A 23,298-nucleotide genomic window follows, 5' to 3' on the forward strand; every position below is an offset into this window, starting at 1 on the left:
TCACAGGACAAAACATCCCCCGGTGATTACAAGAACCCACCCGAAATCCTCAGCAGTGTACAGACTGCGACACGTGGAGAACGAGTGACAACAGGATTACCGGACACATTATAAATCCTCACACTTCCAATAATCATAAACAATAGTCCTTATAATAACTCACTGATCAGTTAGGAGCGTCCTGTTATAATACCTTTAGCTTATAATGAGTTTGCTGGCTGGGGGGATCCTGCAGTAAATTGCCCCTGTTACTAGATATAACTTTATTCAGAAATTTGCCTTTTTTTCTTTTTATAGTTGATAGATGTCCCCAATTTATATCAAGGACAATAATTCAGTCCTGGAGGTTTTAGAAAGGACTTGGTTTACGTCACTCCGGAGATACTCTAAACACTTATTTCTGGAAATCTTTCCGGCATTCACTTATCGCGGAGACTAAAAGGGTTATCAGAGCTGATATCCGAGATCCAGTCTTGGTTATTGGGGCAGATTATACTCATGGTTGGTTGAACGGTCCCTCTTGGTACTGATTTCACCAAGAACTGAAGGCAGCCGTTGCAGACGTGAAATTAGTGATTTATTGATGACTGTGACAACAGCACAGCCTGATAGACCCTGGGTGCAGCAGAGGTCGGAATCTGAAGTATTGGCCGTGCAATTAATACATTATGATTTAATAAGACCCCCGGGGTCACCTCAGCAGGCGGCAATGTCCACTGCTGGCTGTAGAGTCATCCATGTACGTGTAGCAGTAAGCTTGCACTCAAGTGCACGATACCTGCAAATTCTCACAAGGTATGGAAACATTTACATTTGTGAGTATTATTAACAGCTCTGTTATGTAATGAATATATATTTTGTGTTTAGCCATCTTTTAATGGTTATGGAAAAGACCTGCAATCCTATAGATACAGTGATGGATATCTACAACGTACACTGAGTGGGTACAGCAAAACGTCAACAACTTAGAAACGCGCCAAGGTGTGCGGGAGGCGAAAAAGCTGCAAGAACGTCTTTACTTGCCCACCTTCGCCCCTCAGCCCGGGAAAAGTTCCAAACATCACCCATTCCCCGGAAATCGAGATACAAAGCTGGTTTTGCACTGTGCAGCGGAAGTGTTGCAAACCGCTCCTATTACTCTGAAACCTCAGCAGGTAGTTGTAACAATTCAGGTTGTCTCTCCACAATAGACGACACAAAACAACGCTCCACAACCCCACGGAGTCCGACAGACACAGGTATGGATGACAGATGTACACTATACATATAAATAACATCCGCCAGAAGGAAGATTGGAAGTCTAGAGAGTTTGTCTGACCACGGGGACGAGTCTAGATAGAAGTGCCTGCAGCAAGACTGCGCCACACGTCTTACAGACAGCCTGTCACTGTGCCTATAGGAGATAAAGGAGCAGAAAAGACTGATCCAAACTAAAAGAAAGTGGGAGAATATCTTGATATTTAATGAGAAATCCAAGGTACGATTCACAAATCGCAGCACCATGTCTGGAAATCACACAGCACTGACATGGAACACGTATACTTTCAGCAGAGAGCCAGATTATCTGTGCAGTACAGAGTAGATTGGTGTCAGGGTTCCCATGAGCATATAAATTGATATGTATATATCAATAGTACATTAAATAATCATAGGACACATTGGGCCTGATTCAGAGTGAGACGTACGCCCGTCTACGTAGCGTAGCATATTTTCGCACTGTGCATACCCAGAAATCGAACATACGTAAACGTGGATAACTGGACATGCAGGCCTCTGACCTTTTGACATTTACGACCCCTTGCGACTGAAGAGGCGCGAGTGGGGAAGGAAGGGATGTTCTAACATAGGCCTAATACAGGAAGGGTGTGTTCTCGCAATTGCATTCCGATTCAGACTGGGAAAAAGACGCAGATAACATATAAAATAAGAGGTTTATTACATAGTCGGATGTGGTCTAAGGGATGTCTCTAGCAATGTGGACGCAGCTCCTGCTCCGAGTACGGGTGGAAATGCTAACTTTTTAAAACGACTTTGGCAAGTTACACATTGTTTACCTCTCACTGTGAATAAGGCCTTGTTTCCATTTAACTTTCATTGTGCTTAACCTGCAGTACAAGACAAAGCATCTCGTCATGAACAGACCTGAGGAATAAGTTATGTTCTAATGTAACGTCTAAACCACACAAAGGCAGCACGGTGGCTTAGTGGTTAGCACTTCTGACTCACAGCACTGGGGTCATGAGTTTGATTCCCGACCATGGCCTTATCTGTGTGGAGTTTGTATGTTCTCCACGTCTTTGCGTGGGTTTCCTCCTGGTGCTCTGGTTTCCTCCCACACTCCAAAAACATACTGGTAGGTTAATTGGTTGCTATGAAAATTGACCCTAGTCTCTGTGTGTGTGTGTGTTAGGGAATTTAGACTGTAAGCTCCAATGGGGCAGGGACTGATGTGAATGAGTTCTCTTTACAGCGCTGCGGAATCAGTGGCGATATATAAACATATGGTCATGATGATGACACTGAACCACTGATCAGAATATAATACACGCAGCGGAGGCAGCCACTGCTTTCCTATAGTGAGCCTGCGCTCTCGTGTATAAAGCAGCACGAGTGTGTCTGCATATACCAGTACAAACATGATAATAAAGCGTTAGAGAAGTTGGATAGAAGTGTATTTGTAATTGCACAAGAAGGGGGAGTTCTGTGAAGAGACTGAGACATAATAAATCCCATGGAGTTTGGAAGCTGAAGCCCCCTTTGTTTTCGGCACTTGGTACCCATAACTCTTTCTTGTTTGCGGAGATAAGACCGGCCTTGTTTCTTTGAATGTCATTCTAGCGGCAGACTCCAGGCTCTGGTGACTTCAGATCTTTGTGTGGAGGGCGCAGAGCCACCACCTGCACTGCCAAGCTGAAGCCAAGCCGCGCCGTACCACCCTGCAGTACACTGAGCGCCTTCAGCCCGTGTTATGTGACCACACGGCTGCTGTTTCATCCACACAAACACACACACTGGGAGCATTATGTGACGGCTCGGTGGAGTGGAAACAGGTGAACTGGAGACAGTGGGTTCAACAGTGACAGAGAAGACAGACAGGCTGGTAACTGGAGGGTTAAAATCTGCAACTGGACGTTTGTTCCCCTGGCACAAAATGTGATGTCTCTTTTCAGGATCCAGCGCAGGGATCTGCTGCCCCCACCCTCCACCTTCATCCCGAAGTCCGACAAACCTGCTTTATGTGCTGTAACTGTATATGGTGGGAGGCATGTGTGGAGGCTGCCGGCCAATAGACATAGATCAGACACACGCAGCTAATAAAGCACAAATACACAATAAATGATGTAACAGGAAAACAAGAAATAACAGCAACTAGTCGGCGGATGTTGTAAGAGATTTTATGATGATTACATGCACCGTACTCTGGAAGGGACGATGCTGTTAACCTGCTGCAGCTGCAGCATTACTGATGGTTACGCTTGGGCTCTACATACGGAGACCATCAAAAAATAAAAACGGAAGAAAATCTTCATTGCTGCCGTGTGAACTGCGCACGGTCCTCTGCCCAATGATCTTGCAACATTTAACCCGATTTAAAACTGTTCGCCTGAGCAAGTCCTAGGGGTATATTTACTAAACTGCGGGTTTCAAAAAGTGGAAATGTTGCCTATAGCAATCAATCGGATTCTAGCTGTCATTTATTTAGTACATTCTACAAAATGATAGTTAGAATCTGATTGGTTGCTATAGGCAACATCTCCACTTTTTCAAACCCGCAGTTTAGTAAATATACCCCTTAAATTTTCCAAGAGAGTGGAGCACAGCGAAAAAAGAACACATTGTGTAACGAAAGCCAACAAGTCCAAACTACTACCAGCCCTTCCTATAGCGGTGATATATATAACGCTGTTAGGATGGGTCCCTTCCATCATCAGCCCTGCTTGGTGTGTACCCTACTTCACACAACTAAATTAAAGGAACACTTTCCAAGAAAAGAAAACACATCTTGTTTATAAATCCGGTATCCTGTGCGTATATATGTATAGACATTACTGTATGTGGACAACGTACCAATAACATCTCTTCACATAAATGTAGGCTGCAGATTAACATCATGGGGTATATTTACTAAGCTGCGGGTTTGAAAAAGTGGGGATGTTGCCTATAGCAACCAATCAGATTCTAGCTGTCATTTTGTAGAAAGCACTAAATAAATGATAACTAGAATCTGATTGGTTGCTATCGGCAACATCTCCACTTTTTCAAACTAGCAGGATAGTAAATCTAGCCCCAAGTCTATTTAGCTCAACTTTTATATCTTAATGAATACAATTCAGTGATAATTGAGGCATATATTTCCCTTTAATAAGATACTTGCGCAATCTCCTCTGACATAACTCACAACACTTGGCAAATTCTAAGCAGTAAAGGTAACGCCTAAAAATATCCCGAACAACAATTCACTAATGACGCAACTCTTGGAGTCTTGCCACAGGCGTCTCACCGATCCGAGAAACGCAGATTGCGCGTGTCAAACATGAACAAGCGTTTGGGTTATTGCTGCTTGTTTGACGATCAATTATTGGATCGTTAAGTGTAATCTGCTCCATTCTCTCGCCCACAAGAATCACAATCAGCCCAGTAAAATCTTCCCTTTCCCAGCACTTGTAAATCCGCACTTCTGGCTCAGCAGTTTCTCCTCTGTAAAATCACCGACTCTCACTAGTGAGCCACCCACGTGGCCGTATTGTGAAATGACTAATTACACTTCTATAATTAGTGTGCAAACCATAGGACAACACAAGGCTCTCGGATGATGGACAAACCTCTAAGCTCTCTTACCCCACCACTAAAACATCCTGTCCACTAAATCATGCCCTCATCGAGTGGTGAAAGATGCGGAACGACAACCCTTACCCTTAACATTCACGAGATCACAGTAAAGCACTTATGAGTCCATCTCTGCTCTATGGCCAGCGTGGGTCTTTATCTTAGGGTCTACAAATCCCTTTATTTTCTAAGTTTCACAGATTCCCAAGGAAACAAACATTCTTATGCAGAAAGTGGTGTTTCCCACTGAGATTTGGGCTGACAATGGATTTACCCGTTCCAGATGTTTTATCCATTATGAAGCAGAATCACTTTCTTAATAAAATCCATGCAGGATTTGGAGAGGAGAACTTGGGGGAGACAACGGGACCACACGTCACTACATCTTGCTATGATTTTTGCCGGCAAGACTCAGCTGTACCCCTCTGATTGTACCAGGGATATCTAACGGCTGATTGTGGGTTGAGTTAATTATCTTGTTTTCTTGAAATCTTAAACCACTGAGATTTTGGTTACGCGGTTAAGTATCTATTACGAAAACACACATCAGCCCCTGGTTAGCAAACTCTGGTCGGATTAACTCCTTCGGTTGTGCCGTTTAACCCCTGGTGCTGCCAGTCTCAAGCTGTGCGCTGCCCCCAGGATGACCTCCCCTGAAAGACGCTTTTGTGCTCCGCTCTTATATTAGCGTAATTTGTATTTATAAAGACTGGAGGTCTGCAGAGAAGTGCTGGTAATGGTTTATTTTCACTCTCCGCGCTCCACAACACAGCAGTTTCTAAAAGACTCAAAATGCACTTTAGAAAAAAATAAAACACAGCTCAGTCTTTTCAGAAAATGTTCCTTGAGGTTTAAAATAGAAAAAAAAGAGTAAACCAGAAATAAACAAACGGATGAATGTGAGGATCCATTTTAGGAAGAAAAAATAAACATGAAGAAGGGACAAGAAAGACAGAAGTGTAACCTGCGGGGATATTTCTGGGTTTACCGTCACGGAGGACTGGAGAGAGGGTCAACACCGACAGCACACATTAAAGGGTGAACTTGAGAGACCTCTGTCTTTTTACTAATTACGTTACCATGTAAATAAGAAATCTATAAAAGCATCTCAATTAATTAAGGTTATAAGGTCACATGTAAAAGAGGAAGACGAGATCAGCGACGAAAAGCTGAAACTCTCCATTATCGGGTCACTAACTGACAGGGATTTGTTCAGAAAAGGGCCACATAATTGGGGTCCAACAATAGACCTGTGTTCAAGTCTTTACAGATACCTTCTTTTCTTATCACCAAATATATGTTTCCTTTGTCGTTCTAACCCTGGATAGACAGATTATCCTCAGACTATGAGTAGGTCATTCCTCAAGCTCACACGATACCGCATGATAACCAGGCCAACATCGGAGTAAAGGCATCATAGGCCGGGTTGGTAGGATCATCGGGACGGCATTGTTTCATCTGATTTCTACAGTGTAATGTAACAATAGTGCGGGTCTGGAGAGAGCCACAAATCCTGTCAGGTCTTCCTGCTCAATACACTAGGAAGTGGGCAGGATGCGGGAGAATGGTCCTGCTCTCCTGAGCGTAAGGGAGACCTAGCCAAAATTTGGGAGGCCCCAGCTAAAAACGTTAAGAGATGTTGATGGCGCTCTGACCACAGGCTGTACTTATTTTGGGTCCTGGCAGTTCGGTGCGAGCACCAGAGGCGCACTCAGGGGGGGGTTTCCAGAAACCCCTCCCCTCCACGAACGGACAGGCGCTAAACATTGCCCCTACACAGCAGCACCGTACTGTACAGCAGCCGCGGCGCTGTCAAAGAAGTGTCCGTTTCTTTGACAGCGCCGCGGCTGCTGTACAATTCAGCATTGCCGAAATGGAGCTGCGGACGCATGCGCAGCAGCTATATATATATAATTACTATTTTTTGGGGGGGGGGGGGGGTGGGGAGAACCCCCATTGAAAATCCTGTATTTGCCCCTGAGCAAAAAACCGCTGAATCTGTCAGATGTAGTCACACATACATGTGGCTCAATCAGACCTAGATCCAGCCGCTCTCAGCTCGGGTCCAGCATTGGGTCTGCCGGAGCCGGTGTCCGGGGATCACTTACAGTCAATATATCCCCCTCACAAAAATTCCCAAAAAGGACTGATGGCTTCCCCCTACCTAATCACATTATATGGGGGCAGCCTCTACTGTACACAGCAGTGGAACATGACGAGGCTCCAACATGGTGACCGAAATCCGCTTCAAGACCCCCGTGTTGGATTATTTTGATGCAGACTACAGAAAACACAATGACCGGATCTTTAGCTGGAATTATTGCAAACAAGCAGCAGGAAATGCCCAGTTCTTTCGGGATGTCTAAATAGATCGCTGCTGTTGCTAGCATTTTATTATAGAGAAATCCAGTTAATAGGAAACATTTTGGAATTGTCAGAGGAAAAGCAGAAACAAAACAAGAGAAATATTTGGAATGTTAGATGTGATCCAATACTACGCGGTTTTCTCCTTGTGATTTCACTTACAGCTGTTAACCCCATTGGTGACGGGGACCTTGACTACAATGCACCATATAATGTTTAGTGACCTCTAGGTGCCTAACTAGTCTAAGGCCTGAGGCGGCAACGGAAACGGGGCTTTACACCAACATTTGTAGCGTAAAGAAGTCGTTTTGACCATGATTCTATCAAGCCATAAGGTCATTGAGAGTGTGGAGACAGGACTATTAGTATTTCCTAAATTAAATTCTTTCCTGCCCCTCTCCATCCTCAGCCCCTGTGGTCCATCCACCCAAAATGTGTTCCCAGCCAGAAGGGGGATATTGGTGTTGTACAAGCTGGAATTATTCTACTGCATCATCCTATACTGTTCCCACTTCACTCCCAAATTAATCACCCATTAGTTTCCCTTTCTCTCCTGACAAGATACCATTTACATCTCCACTTTCCCTTCCCGATTACTTTCACTCCTCTAAGTTCCATCACTGTCCACTATACTTAGCATATTACTATACTAAATATAATCCACTCATCGTGCAACATTTACACACTCTTGCACCTCCCAAATTTGAAGCTTGTTGAATCAAAACAGAGGGAAACGCAATGAGGGTGTGTCTACGACACAGTGGCCATCCCCTGGGGGTGTGGCAGGCGTCTTGGAAGCACTAGGCTGCCACTTACCACCCTTCCCTTCACTCATTCATTGCTGGCAGCGTGTGGCACCCGGCTCACAGCTGAATAGGACATACCTCTCAACTATCCAGGCCGTAGGACAAAGATGTCCGCAGGAGGAACAGAGCACTCAAATTGGGACTCTCCTGCCTTAATGCGTTGCTAAATTGGGACAAAAGAAGCCCCATCCCAACAGAAAACGTCCACTTTTTTTCTAAAGAAACTCCGCCCACTTGCCTGTATGCTCGCCACTATTGATGTCCGAGAATCGGGTCAGTCCTGCTGCAATCTGGGGAGGTATCTTGTAGTGATGACCATGATGGGCTTGAACGGCGAGAAAGACATTATTATACTGCGCATCCCGCTGGACAGAGGCGCCCAGTCACTTATTAAGAAATATGGAGACTAAAACCGAAAATATTAAATACCGAATATACAGACATAAAAATATATATTGTGGTAACTATGTTGTGGCAGCAGGAAATCATATAAAACATCATAAGTTAGTAGCTAGAAGGAGAAACACTGTTCACTTTACATAACTTATGTCAGAGTCTGTGCTTTAGAGTAGGTAAACCAAACATTTAGGCCTCTAATTAAATATTAGTCTGCTTTTTAAGGTGTAGCATCAGATACACACAGTGTAAGCAGCCGCTTGAAGGGTTGAATCAATATTCTGGAAAATGCAGCCTGTCAGTTTACTAGGAACCAGTGACATCAGAGAATGCAGCCTATCCAATCACTAAGAACCAGTGACATCACTGAGAATGTAGCCTATCCAGTCAATAGGAACCAGTGACATCACTGAGAATGCAGCCTATCCAGTCACTAGGAACCAGTGACACCACTGAGAATGCAGCCTATCCAGTCACTAGGAACCAGTGACACCACTGAGAATGCAGCCTATCCAGTCACTAGGAACCAGTGACATCACTGAGAATGCAGCCTATCCAGTCACTAGGAACCAGTGACATCACTGAGAATGTAGCCTATCCATTCACTAGGAACCAGTGACATTACTGAGAGTGCAACCTATCCATTCACTAGGAACCAGTGACATTACTGAGAATGCAGCCTATCCAGTCACTAGGAACCAGTGACATCACTGAGAATGCAGCCTATCCAGTCACTAGGAACCAGTGACATCACTGAGAGTGCAGCCTATCCAGTCACTAGGAACCAGTGACATTACTGAGAGTGCAACCTATCCATTCACTAGGAACCAGTAACATCACTGAGAGTGCAACCTACCCATTCACTAGGAACCAGTGACATCACTGAGAGTGCAGCCTATCCAGTCACTAGGAACCAGTGACATCACTGAGAGTGCAGCCTATCCATTCACTAGGAACCAGTGACATCACTGAGAGTGCAGCCTATCCAGTCACTAGGATCCAGAGACATCACTGAGAATGCAGCCTATCCAGTCACTAGGATCCAGAGACATCACTGAGAGTGCAGCCTATCCATTCACTAAGAACCAGTGACATCACTGAGAGTGCAGCCTATCCATTCACTAAGAACCAGTGACATCACTGAGAATGCAGTCTATCCAGTCACTAGGAACCAGTGACATCACTGAGAGTGCAGCCTATCCAGTCACTAGGAACCAGTGACACCACTGAGAATGCAGCCTATCCAGTCACTAGGAACCAGTGACATCACTGAGAATGCAGCCTATCCAGTCACTAGGAACCAGTGACATCACTGAGAATGTAGCCTATCCATTCACTAGGAACCAGTGACATTACTGAGAATGCAGCCTATCCAGTCACTAGGAACCAGTGACATCACTGAGAGTGCAGCCTATCCAGTCACTAGGAACCAGTGACATCACTGAGAATGCAGCCTATTCAGTCTACGAAAAACCAGTGACATCACTGAGTCCGAATATTGGTTCATCACATAAAAACGACCAGTGTGTCTAGATGACGTCTTCGCTGTAAGCCTTCATGTTATTGCACACACTGCCATCAGTGCAAACTCATCACTAGACATAGTACTTTCACCAATCTCATAGAAGTTGTACTGAGATACACAATACTGTGCTATAGTGACTGCACAAACATCAAATTTAGAAAGAAATGACTCTTGTTATATTGGAGCCCGCTGTGAATAAAAGGTTTCCCTCTCTGCAAGTCCCCAGGAACGGGAGCCACATCGTACGGGAGAAGGTGAGGTACATCAAGCAGAAAGAGAGGGACAGCAAAAGCCATAAATCCTTATTTCAGCCACTCAACGAGACGCCCAGAACGGCGGGGAGAAACCATTTTCTCTAAATGTTATGTCTGATTAATCCCGGCCACTAAGTGACAACTGAACTTTAACATTAATATGATATTATTTAAATAACGGCCGTTTTTTTTGTTTGCGCTAAAAATGATGAATGATTTTCAGACAGCTCAATCGACATGAAGCGAGGGGCTCCTTTAATGAGATTTGACAAAACGAGAGACGTTTGCAGGGTATTTGTTACAGCTCATGTGGCAGGACCCTTGCTGGGGGAGGACGTGGACCCCCCTCCCGTCTGATTGTCTACACGCACCGGGGCATCGATTTCAATTGCTGAGCTGCTCCCTCCTGGATTATACATTTAGATAGTGTCATTTTCATATTACTCTTAATCAGTCCATCCTGGGGGCCCTGCGCTGGAGGTGGGAGGTTGTGGAAACAGCGTAGTTAACCTCTTCATGTCTTTCTTTTACTTAAAGGTGAATTATGTAGTATAAAAGATCATTTGCTGGGCTTGAAAATTCTGCCTAAAACTTCTCTTCTCACTTCTTGTTTTCTCTTTGTTTTTATTCTATTAACATATATTTACATAGAGTACCGTTTACAATGTAACAAAGAGCTTTTATTTGCACTCTTTGGGTTTCAAAACAAACGGCAACTTCGTACAAATGTCCCATAGATTGCAAGCTTGTGAACAAGGTGCTCTTACCTCTGTGTCTGTCTGTGTTACCCAGAACTGATTACTGTGTTGTCCCAAATTGTAAAACGCTACAGAATTTCATGGCGCTGTATAAATAAATGATGATTACATGCCCCCCTCCATATTATTTCTGATTTTGGCAGTTTATGTAGGAAGGAAATTCACCCCTACCTGTCTCTTACCTTCGCAACATTCCAGTCAGGATTCTGGAACTTTTCCCCAGATTTGTGTCTGTTTCTCGGAGCTAAGGGAGGAAACAGCAAGTTCTCATTTAGGATAACATGAAGGACAATTCCCGGTTCCAGTAAACACAGCGGAAGCAGCCATTTTTTGGTCTGAACCAAATTTAAACTAACTGCAGCTGATCAATTCAATACTGAGGAAGACACATACCTGTCAATCATTCTGATTTTTTTCAGGGACAGTGCAAGTGTTCAGAGGTTAAAAGAGGTGTACCCCACGCTGAATGCGGATGGCATGACTGTATTGAAGCATGGTTGCGGATAATTAGGGGCGTGGTCTAATTGTCCTGATTTTATGATAAGCAATGTTGATAGGAATAATGGATTAGTACACAAAATGGTTTCCCCTATGTAAGGTTTAAAGGCAGAACATATATCTCAGCCGGAACTCTCATCTACAGAAAGAAGCAACTGAACTAAATAAAGAGTTTGGGGCGCCTGTACTAGTCACAGGTATTATGGAAGGGCTGCCAGATAAAAGACAGTGAGAACTGTACTGCAAAGTGATATTAATTCAGACAATGTTACTTCAGGTAATCAGTCATTAAAGGGTGTGACAGATAGGGTTTCAGTAGATCTGAACGTGGGTGGATTTGGGGGAGCTGGGGTGTAGAGCATAGCACCTCATGGTAAAGGGGGGGTGTGTGTGATTGCTAGATGCAGTCTTGGCACACCTGCATATCTTCTGAATACAGGACCTCATGGTAAATCAATTCAGAAAAGAGTTTGATCTTTGAGAGCGTTCCATATATCAGCCAGCTTGGTAAGATCTGTATGTGTGCAGATGGTTTAATACTAATTCATAAAGAACCGTTCTCAGAATGAGCACACAACGGAGGTGAATTATTATCCTATATTATATTATTAATTATTATTATTATATTATATTACTTTCCTGCACTGGGACACAGTTAGGAAATGACAGGGGTATCAGGAATGGTCACCTACTCGCTCTCGGGCTCTCTGGATCTTCTCCCGGTCCTGGCTTAGGTTTTCCAGAATACCGTGACCAATTTGCTCTGTGGAAATAAAAAAAACAATACAGAACAGAATGAATTAAAACGCCTGTAATGTGGGCAATAACGGCATTATGTGCAGAGTGCAACAATCAGATTTTAGAATCTTTTGGGGGAATTCAACTGCGATTGCAACCAAACATCACTGCATGTTGGGCTGTGCTCCCTGCCAGGTACTACGATAACATCGCACCTCTGTGTGGTATAAAGAAAGATCTGTGGTGTTAAATCGCACCATTCTAGAGGCACTGCCTGGCACATTGCAGACAACTGAATTAACAGTAGTAATATTTAAGATCATCTTACAGCACCGAGTTAATGGGGCACCTAATGGAAAGATACAATTTATTCAGCAACAAAAGACTCTAATACCATAATCAAAATATTTTACACTGTGTGATCGTTCCTGACAATTACAAGATACTGTTTATGTACATTCTATATTCCATAAGCTTCCTTGCAGTTTTCTTCAACAGATTTACAGACAGAAAGGCTGCTGTGCAAAGGTAAATTATGTCCCCAAGAAAACATCCTTATTTCATGTAGTTCCCGTTATAAGAAGTTTCTGGCCATTTGCAGAAATTCTGGACTCTGGACGAGACCACAATGGTTGTCGGCTGCATGAACAGACTCGCGGTCACAGCAATGTGACTGAACACAGGTAAACATTGTGGGGTGAGTGTCCCTTAAAATACTGGCCTGAGCCCCCTTCGCCTCCTCCACTTGACAAACACATAAAAATATGTTTGTTGTTTTACTGAGGGGCCCAGATTACTCAAACATAAAAACGGCTTGGGGTAATCTTGGCCCCTCAGGGCCAATGGGCCAAAGGCAGGAACATATGATGCCTGATGAACTGACTGCGACTCAAACACTTTGTATCCTACACAGTGATATGAACTAGCAGTGATTAGTCTTTTATCCAATACATTTCAGTGCACATGCCAAGAGATAAAATCTGACCCACAGAACTGACACTCTATTGTACCATGCTGCCCCCATACAGGGCCATCTTAACAACATTATGGGCCCCCGGGCAAAAGCAGTGCATCAGGGCCCCTACATATATATATATATATATATATATATATATATATATAGATGTATACAGATACAGATATATAGAGATAGAGATAGATAGATGTACTTGCAGGATTATTTATTCTAATTAAGAGCCCTGCCTATGGGGCCCCCTTGCCCGTGGGGCCCCGGGCACCTGCCCATCGTGCCCAATGGAAAAGATGGCCCTGCCCCCGTATTCATAATGACTGCGTCAGGAGGACATGTGAAATATTTGATGATAGGCAGCAGCCAGGAGTCTGCTCTGGCAGGAATGTGTATAACAGTGTGTGTACTACATCTAATGAACACGTTCCACACCTAGCACTAATTACATACACACATTACTAAGGTGTGCAGCTTCACAAACTAGATTTTGCAACAAATGTTATAAGTGCAAAAACATGCAAAATTTCTTGAACATCTATTTTGAAATCTTGCCTAATATCCATCCATTTAGAATACCTTTTCTGAACATACAATAAAAGGTGGACTGCACAAAGAAAACTTGCATTTAATCTTAAATAATGACAACCGAGCTCTGTAACCTGGGAGTAGATGGAGAGAGAAGTGTGACCCCTAGAGGCAGTCCCAGTTAGCACAGCGTGTGTCATTATACATGTATACATCTATGTAAGCACTTGGAGGAATAGCAAGGAAGAGAGACAAGAGACACCATACTAATTAAAGAAAAAAAAAACTGAAAATTAAGTTTACCACAAAAAATTTTTTTTAAAAAAAAATGCAACTTTGATTCATATTTATTTCATCTCCATTTGCAAAATGGGCAAAAAACTGGACCTTCACTTCTAATTCTAGAACTACTAGTCACAGCATGTCCTGCCTGCTTCTGCTCTATGAAGATTACGTGTTAGTAGAATTAATGGCTCTTTTCCATATTCCATATATAGCCGTAGGAGCCACCGCTAATGTACCATTGCTAGAACAGTAGCGGACTTCATAGTGCAGTAACAGATAACAACCAATAACAAGCTTGCTTTCATTAATACTTCTCTTAGACTGATCATAGCTGATTGCTCATTGGTAGGTATGGACAGAGCATTGTGCAGCTACGTCAACGAATAAGCAGCTCTATGTGAGTCTTGTGATGTTCTATAGTTAAAGTCATTAATAAAACAACATCTTTGATAAAACAACTACTAGTAGCATTCACAAAAATAAGTGTGGAAGACTCAGAATGGATGATTAAGCTGCAATTAGGGAGGAAGAATTTTTTTAAGCAACCAGACCTGTCAGTAAATGTAAATACAATGTCAATAAGTTACAGCAAGGTCTGGAAACTTTTACATATATGGATATTACAGAATGCCTTTTCATATTAATTCAGCTTGAATTTTAGGGTTAGTGAACCTTTAAATGGAAACAGCTACTAGAGCGGACGTCGTATGTTTGATTAGAAACAATTATACTCAGAGACAAGGCGGCATTATATATCTATATAAACACTGCACAATACAGCCCTGTATTGGATGCCTATAGAGCCCTCATGAAGGTGATTGTGGGTGATGACAGGACAGAAAGCACCTTATTAGACTGTCAGCTGAGAAATCATCGGCGTGGACAGCAGCGTTTAACACGTTTCCAGGCTGAGATGAGCCGGCTAATGTGATGTTTTACACTGGTTTTATCCTATGATTATCAGACACATTCACACCTAGATATTATTGTGAATTATCCTCAGACACTGGCAGATAACAACCGGTATAATGAGACAAACAATGAACTGAAGTTTATTATGTCATTTCCTTCCCGTCACAATTATAAGACATGGATGGATGCGTCTTTAGTTGGTGGCGCAGAGGACGGAGCTGTGATTCTTACAGGGATTCAATCAGATTGTGTTTAGATCAGACAGGGCTGAATATCAGGTCAGGTAATGAGCACAACTACAGGGGAGAGGTCATCAGACGACCAGTGTAGTTATTCTATGGGCAGCACAGTGGCCTAGTGGTTAGCGCTTCTGCCTCGCAGCACTGGGGTCATGAGTTCGATTCCCGACCATGGCCTTATCTGTGTGGAGTTTGTATGTTCTCCCTGTGTTTGCGCGGGTTTCCTCCGGGTGCTCCGGTTCCCTCCCACACTCCAAAAACATACTGGTAGGTTAATTGGCTGCTATCAATATTGACCCTAGTCTCTCTCTGTCTGCCGTCTGTGTGTGTGTGTTAGAGAATTTAGACTGTAAGCTCCAATGGGGCAGGGACTGATGTGAATGAGTTCTCTGTACAGTGCTGCGGAATTAGTGGCGCTATATAAATGGTGATGATGATGTTTCTGCATAGTTTAGGACTTGATAAAGAGGCTTCAAAGACTGTTGCTCATCTCATATCAAATACAGTTATTAACATGTAAAGATAAAAAAAATAGTTGTGATGAAACAGTCAACACAATTACAATGCACTCGGCTCTGTATTATTTAAAATGAAATTTCTGAATATTGAAACCATATGAATATATGAACTCATTATACATCAGATATTCTAATTGGTTGTTGAGATATTTGTGGCGGAAAAGTGGGTGGGGCCAGAGCATTATCACACCCTCCCCCAGGAGAATTTCTACCCTTCTTGGGAGTGTGGGAGGTTTCAGTCTTGTTCAGGAGAATATTCCTGGCGATTAGGCAACTACAGGATTAAGGATAACCCCCCTTCCCCCATTTGTGATCAACTCTTTTTAATAATGATTAAAAAGAAATCTTCACAATGTAACCAGAATGATGGTTTATTCATTGTGGTTCAGCAAATTCCAACAGTGTTTTATGGCCGGCTGAAAAAAGTTCTGGAATTTGGAATTTATTTAAATTTAAAAAAACCCAAAAACGAACAAAACAAAAACAAAACGGTCTTGTAAAGTGATGCTTTTCAACAGACTATTAAAGAAACAAAAATATTATAAAACAGCTTTTTATACTCTTGAAATGTCTTTTTAAATGAAAGCATTCATTAAACGGTGCATTAATAAAAAGTCTTCTTCTGCCAAAAACATAACAATGGTCCCAATCCAGCCAAATGTTACACAATCCGTAGCTCAGAGTGTTACTCATCTCTGCCTAAATCAAGTCACTCGTAAGGCAAAAATGCTAAAGATTTATTTTAACCTGTCCACTGTGAAAGTGGCCGCTAGTCCTCAAGCTGAACACATCAGTCTATGATTTGACGCTTTACTACGTTAAGATTCCAAAACCCGAACACAGCAAATTAAACTGTGACAAAGAGAACAAGAGCTGAACACTTAACGGACCTTTAATTTATTCTCAATCCCCCAACTCTCTCTACACGTGACTGGTTCCATTTAGTTCCCATCCATTAGCGTGGCAGTAGCGGGGCGCGCGGCTCGGAATAAACCTGTGTCACTTTGATAAATAGCAACTTCCTTGGCTGATTTGGGAAGACAAACAAGAATGAACGGAGAGAAGCACGGGGGCCTGTCGAGCGCAGCAAGGAAAAATGAAGGCTTGATGTGACACTTGAGGATTCAATCTCTAGCCGAGATATACGGCCAGGGACCACACCAAGAGTTAATACTGGCATCCATAGGAAAATAATGGCAAATATAATATTTACTACCACAGCTGATTCAAGTTTTGTAGCTCTTGGTCCTCTCCAACGCTACAAAAAAATGACCTATAATATAAATACGTGTCTACTGGGAGCTAATCAAGTCTAAGTCTAAGAAAAGGAGTAATTATTATCTATTGGTCGAGCATCGTTCACTAAAAAGGAATCTATGAAAAATATATTGCAATTAATAATGCTGAGTGTAGATCTCAATGAAATCTTTGATATTATGATTTGTTTACTAATCTACACGTTCCCAGCCATGAAAAAAAAAAAGAGGTTAAAAATCGCAGCTGATATTGAGATAAGAGTCCAAGCCAGGCGGACTCTCGACCATGTACTTTCATGTGAGAAGCTTCTCTCCACCCTCTCGCCCATTAAAACGAATACCGACAAAAATATCCTCATTAAAAAAGTTTTGGGGTTTTATTTTGCAGCAAGAGCTGTCGCAGATTGCTTTAAGATCTAAGCTGTGTCCAAAAAGTATCCTGTAACTTCCCAACTCAAATAGATGGTTGGCAATGTAGAAAACGACGTTAAGGGCAGGTAAAATCCTTTTTAGTGGACTGAGATTAACAGGTACAAGTGGGAACACAGGTGGAGTCAGGGAACTGCCATTGTGGCGCTGTTCTGTGTGTCCTGACAAATGTCTTGGCTCCCATAATCTAGTTTTAAGCACTGTGACGTGTTAACGGTTTATTCTGTGTTTTAATAGCGGCTGATTATGCTGCAGAGCAGGCTGGGACTAGTAGTTCAGCTGAAGTCATGCCACCTATCTGCACTAGTAGAACTGGAGGCCTAATTATAAAGCTCCAAAGAAGTTTAAATCTCCAGAAAACGTCATTTTTCGGGGCACCGACTCATTTCTATGTTTCGAGGCTATTTATTAGTAGCGGATTGCAGCCAATACCTCTGGTAACTGCTGCAGCCTCTTCAATCGCAAATGCAGTCCTTATTTATCAAGCTCTGAAATTAGGAGCTTGATCCAGTCAGCCAACGCCATCTGAAGATGGAGATGGGCCATTCTACCCTATAGGGAGAGAGCTCTTCGGATCCCTACTCAGCAAGGTTTGTGCTCCCCTCAACTGCATATTCAGCCAGGTCATAAGAATCTGCAAGTAACGTGATTGCGATCACCTCACTATAGATTATTCGCTGTGACAGACTCCTGTCAGATCAGCTGTCCCGGATTATCAATTTTAATAAATTGCCATGTTAATTAATTTCATTATCAATGTAATAAGAAATGATAACTAATGGGAGCAATATGCAATGGGTAATAAATAGAACCTTTAAAACAAACGATATTCGGCAATTGACCAGATAACCAAAATCGATCGAGACATTTGTACTCTTCAGTAATTCCAACCCAATGAGGCTTCTGTCAGATAAACTACTTTTCTTTAGGAAAAAGAAATCCCATTACTTCTGGATAGAAATGATCACTACAAAAACACTTCCCCAATATTTTTTTTGCTATTTTGTACATATTTAACCTGTGAGTAACCTGCCTGGGAAAGATGACGTCAAAAAGATCGACTTGAATAAATAAGAGCTACATTCCTAAAACATTTCTGCAAATTAAATGATCTTTTGCGCTTTCTTTTTAGCAGATGAGCCGGATGTGTATTTTATAATTCATTGCAAACGTGATGAGGACAGAGGAAGAATTTTGAATTTAAAAAGGAAACGAGAGCCCGTTTTTTGGTGGCGTAAAACAAGAAAGGAGAAAAGTGGAAGGTTTGAGCAAAGTTCTGCCGATAGAAAACAGGGGTACGGTCTTCATGCTGTGACCTCGCTGCTCCCAAAGAACAAACCTGCACCATGCAAGGTCTGGAGAAAAATTGAACTTTTTCTGACGGTACAAAAGCCACCTTGGGGTGAGCAGATCCGCAGCCTATAAGCCGGCTCGATGCAATTCCTCCTTTGAATACAAATTAGCGATGCATAATCACAGCGTATTCATAATGACTTCTGCCCCGATTTCTCCAGTGAATGTTGTATTATTCATTGCATGTGCCCCGACCTCAGCTCACTCCTGTTCTGACAAATCATACTTGATTAAGACAAATCTTTGTTACTTAGCTCGTCAACTTCCCATTTATCATTTGCAAATCTCATTCCCCCTTTTTGGGGTGACACAGAAGTGGTGCGGACAGCTCGGGGTGTTATTTTTTCCAGACAATTGCTTGTTACATGGAATAAGTGCAAAGTGGAACACAAGAGTCTGTAATAGATGATAAAACACAGCCTTAATAGGTATAAATTACAAGCAGGGAGAAAGCAAACAAAGCAATTATTTTATCCCGGCTTAGAAAAAAAATGCTAATAATTCGCAGGATCTCTACAGAATCGCCTTTTCCAGACAAGAAACATTATTCTTAAGTAAACAAAAACCTTTGTTTTTGTTTCTTTAATGACAGCGATTAAGAAGTTTATTCTAAGCACACAGTCAATTTATAAACCTTTTATATGATTATAGAACAGATGCGTCTAGATGGACATCAAAATATTCACTTTAACAAATTAGGTTTTAAATAAAAGAACTTTATTTTAAATACAATTTTGAGAATATATATTTTCTCTCTTTTTGGAAGACAGTTATCAAAATATTTGTAAAATGAAACACTGTAGAACTGAATACTGTGAGTATACATCAGGTTATTGGCTCTAAGGCTGTCTCCAGTCTATACAGACACATGGACAATAAGAAAATAGCGGATTGCAGAGTATGGAGGGAACAGATCAGCAAAACTATTAGCAAATCAACCCCTTAGTTTGATCCCACTATTAGCAGAGATTTCAGTCACAGACTAAACCTCTTCATAGACAGCCGTAGCAACAGCGCCACCTATAGGTGATGAAATAGACCAGCCGAAAAAAAAATCTAGAGAAGGATCATTATAGTGATAGAAGTATCAGTTTACACATAAAAGTGAAATTTTTAGCATAGTAAACGCTGCACCTTGCTGAAAAATTCATATAATACATTGGACAAATATGAATAATAATAATATATTAAAACATTTTAAACTCGCAAAGTGTAACTCATAAAATCTAACTTTTATTTGTACTTTAAAACTCTGTAGAAATCTGTAGGAGAATAAAAATGTAAACATGTGACCAACTAATAAAAACTGCACTAGTATAAATGGTGCCTTTATTTATAGTTTTTTTAATATAGCGCTTACATAGCTTGCAGCGATGTACAGAGAAGTCATCGTCATCATCAGTTATTTATATAGCTCCACTAATTCCGCAGCGCTGTACAGAGAACTCACTCACATCAGTCCCTGCCCCATTGGAGTTTACAGTCTAAATTCCCTAATATACCCACACACACAGTGAGAGAGACTAGGATCAATATGATAGCAGCCAATTAACCTACCAGTATGTTTTTGAAGTGTGGGAAGAACCGGAGCACCGTGAGGAAACCCATGCAAACATGGGGAGAACATACTAACTACACAGATCGGACCACACTCGGAGTTGAACCCATGACCCCAGCACAATTAAACTCCAGAAAATATAATCCGCTCTGTGTCTCGTTGCGGAATCTATAGTTTTGGATGTTCAAACATCCCCGTATGTTCCCAACACAACAGATAAGCAGATACGTCTATATCCATGGAGAGAAAAGAAAAGTGGAACTAAATATTTTCTCTAAACCACAAAGCTTACAACTTAACCACCATGAAACACAGAACATGTGAGGAACGTTGGCCGTACACACAATGCGTCTGCAGCCCTAAGACTACCACAATCTCAGAGCGATAACATCATGTGTGCTGTGTGTACCTCTTACAGGTGCAATCATCAAACAAGGTCAATTTAAGGAGAGTAAGCAACAGACACCCCCTATAGTGACAAGACCACACCCAACTTCTCAGGTGGGCCGAGTTACAAAAAGTGCATGAATAAATGGTGAGCTTTGTGCTTAGGGCAGCATGGTGGCTCAGTGGTTAGCACTTCTGCCTCACAACACTGGGGCCATGAGTTCGATTCCTGACCATGGCCTTAATCTGTGTGGAGTTTGTATGTTCTCTCCGTGTTTGCATGGGTTCCTCTGGATAGTCAGGATTCCTCCCACACTCCTAAAACATACTAGTAGGTTAATTGGCTGCTCTCAAATGGACTCTAGTCTGTGTCTATCTGTCTGTCTGTCTGTATGTTAGGGAATTTAGACTGTAAGCTCCAATGGAGCAGGGAGTGATGCGAGTTCTCTGTACAGCGCTGTGGAATTAGTGGTGCTATATAAATAGCGCATGCTGATAATGATAGTGAGCTCTTAGCCCCATCACCTAAACTAGATACAGTCCTATACCAAGACTATTCATATGCAGCAATCCCATAATATCGAACTTACGCAAATGCAAACTAGTGTGCAAGGCCTATAACACACAGACTACTTCTTAGAAGGGATTAAGATGGTCTTGCAGGATTGCAGGTTTGCAATATTGTTCTAAAACCAAATTATATTTCCTTTATGATGTATAAATAAAAATAAAAATACACTTCCAGCTCAACATTTCGTGGCGTAGTTACCCAAAACCTGGGCTATTTCACACACTCGCTAAACCAATACTAGCGACTTTGTAATTTCCAGTTTAAAACAGTTAAGAAAGATAATGAAAGCGCCCTCCCTGATTAAAGTCTTCACACTTCTAATCACAATCTGACAGTCAGATCAAAGATGTTACATTAAACCTCTCTTCTAATTGCGTTTAAAATGCCACACCTCGGGCCTGTCTTTCTATCCCCCTTTTTCAAGTCGAATTCTGCTTAAGAAAGATCTAACAATCCTTAACAGTTCATTATCCAATAAAACTATTCAAAGCTTGAAAGCAATCTACACAATTAGTCCAGACCTCGGGGAGTCCGCCGGTACAGAGTCTATTACCGGCCTTCATATTAAAACACCTTAATTATATTTGTCAAACGGATTTCATTAAAACATATCACCATTGTCATTTTCTAACGTAGACGCAGCTCGCTAAAAAATAATAATATTGTGTTTGCTACCAGCGTCTGCCAGAACCGCAATAAACCAATTATGTGCCTGAAATCTGTAGCCGGGGCCTTTATTTTCTTGTTTTATGTGGTTGATTGAGCCTAATTATGTGCTAATTAAACACGTCTGACTTAAATAACTTGCGTGAAGACTGCAGCTTTATCTCTGTCAGCTGGATGTGGGACCATCTGACACCGCCTGGAGTTAATATATAGACCAGTATAGTTATGTATAGTGTCTGTGGATGTTATTTTGGTAATTTTCTGGACCCCAAATAGCTCGATGTATGGCTCCAACGCCACCAACATCTGACCGGGAATGTGGGAATATCCGGTTGGCCAATGACCACGATCTGTAGAAGTATGTGGTCACGCTAACTGGGTCCTGTGTGACTTGTTCATACAACTATTAGGGGATTATGGGACAAAACAAAAGATATTGTCAATGAATAGTCTCTTTGGGCCTGAGTCATTAAGGAAAGTAAAGCAAAAAAATGGAGTAAATTTGCACCTTGGCAAAACCATGCTGCATTGGAGGGGGAGGTAAATTTAAAATGTGGGGACAGATTTATAGTTAGGGAAGGCATATCCTAGATCAACTTTTAATTTCAGTGTCAAAATAAATCTATCCAGTATTTGAGTGCTATATGAAAGAGCAGCCAGTATTTATCTTACGGGCAATAAAATACTTTGCACCCCTTGTATTGTAACACGGATGGTCCTGGAGAACATTTACTCCTTTTTTTTTACTTGCTCTCCTTAATGACTCAGACCCTCTGTGTCCACCTCAATTCTATCTGCAGCATTCAGAAGCACTGTGTATATCTAAGGGAACACTCACTTAGCACCTAACAAGTGTCTGTGAGGAGACATTGGACGTCCATCTGATCACACTGAAGGGAAACTTTGAACGTGATGTGAACGCTAATTAAAGTGCAGACAGACTGACAACTGTATGTATCGCATTTAACAAGCGGTCAATGTCCGTGTGTACCGTTACTGTACTATAAATGCCGGATTTTTCAGCTGCGTTTTTCCAGGGCAGAAAATCACAAAGTTTATTTTCATGAGTGATGTCTGACTGAAGATCACTATATTACAAAGACTGAGCGTCTTTCTGGTCATGTTGAGATTTGACAGAGAGAAGAAAATCAGCTACAAATTGTTGCTAAACAGCAATGAGCACGCTGTGTGTGTACAGTAAAAGTCTGATACCATTGAGTTCAGATTACAGAATTTCCCGCAACAGATGGGGAATCGCTACTAGAAAATCGCTGTGTCACAACCTCCAATAACATTTTATTGTGTGCGGAACTCAACTCGCATGTTATTTTGGTCATTTTCTGGACCCCAAATAGCTCGATGTATGGCTCCAACACCACCAACATCTGACCGGGAATAGCTGGGATTTCAGCCTTATTATCAGGTTAATATCATGCTGCATTGTATAAGTGAATGCCCTTATT

The 23,298-nt window shown here is 42.0% G+C and overlaps 1 protein-coding gene across 4 annotated transcripts in view; it reads right to left on the reverse strand.

Moving 5' to 3' along the window:
* The window catches only part of VTI1A (vesicle transport through interaction with t-SNAREs 1A), a 243,383-nt gene that overhangs the window by 89,584 nt on the left and 130,501 nt on the right, over positions 1 to 23,298 (reverse strand). For 2 of the 4 annotated variants that reach the window (XM_075215696.1, XM_075215697.1), the window contains 2 exons: positions 12,121 to 12,191; positions 11,102 to 11,174 (listed from right to left, as the gene is read on the reverse strand). In XM_075215696.1, coding sequence (XP_075071797.1) covers positions 11,109 to 11,174; positions 12,121 to 12,191 — 137 coding nt within the window. In that variant the 3' untranslated portion in view covers positions 11,102 to 11,108. The remainder of the gene's footprint in view (positions 1 to 11,101; positions 11,175 to 12,120; positions 12,192 to 23,298) is intronic. The other 2 variants (XM_075215694.1, XM_075215695.1) reach the window with 1 other exon arrangement.

This window comes from Mixophyes fleayi, chromosome 6, assembly GCF_038048845.1.
Source record: "Mixophyes fleayi isolate aMixFle1 chromosome 6, aMixFle1.hap1, whole genome shotgun sequence".
NCBI lineage: Eukaryota > Metazoa > Chordata > Amphibia > Anura > Limnodynastidae > Mixophyes > Mixophyes fleayi.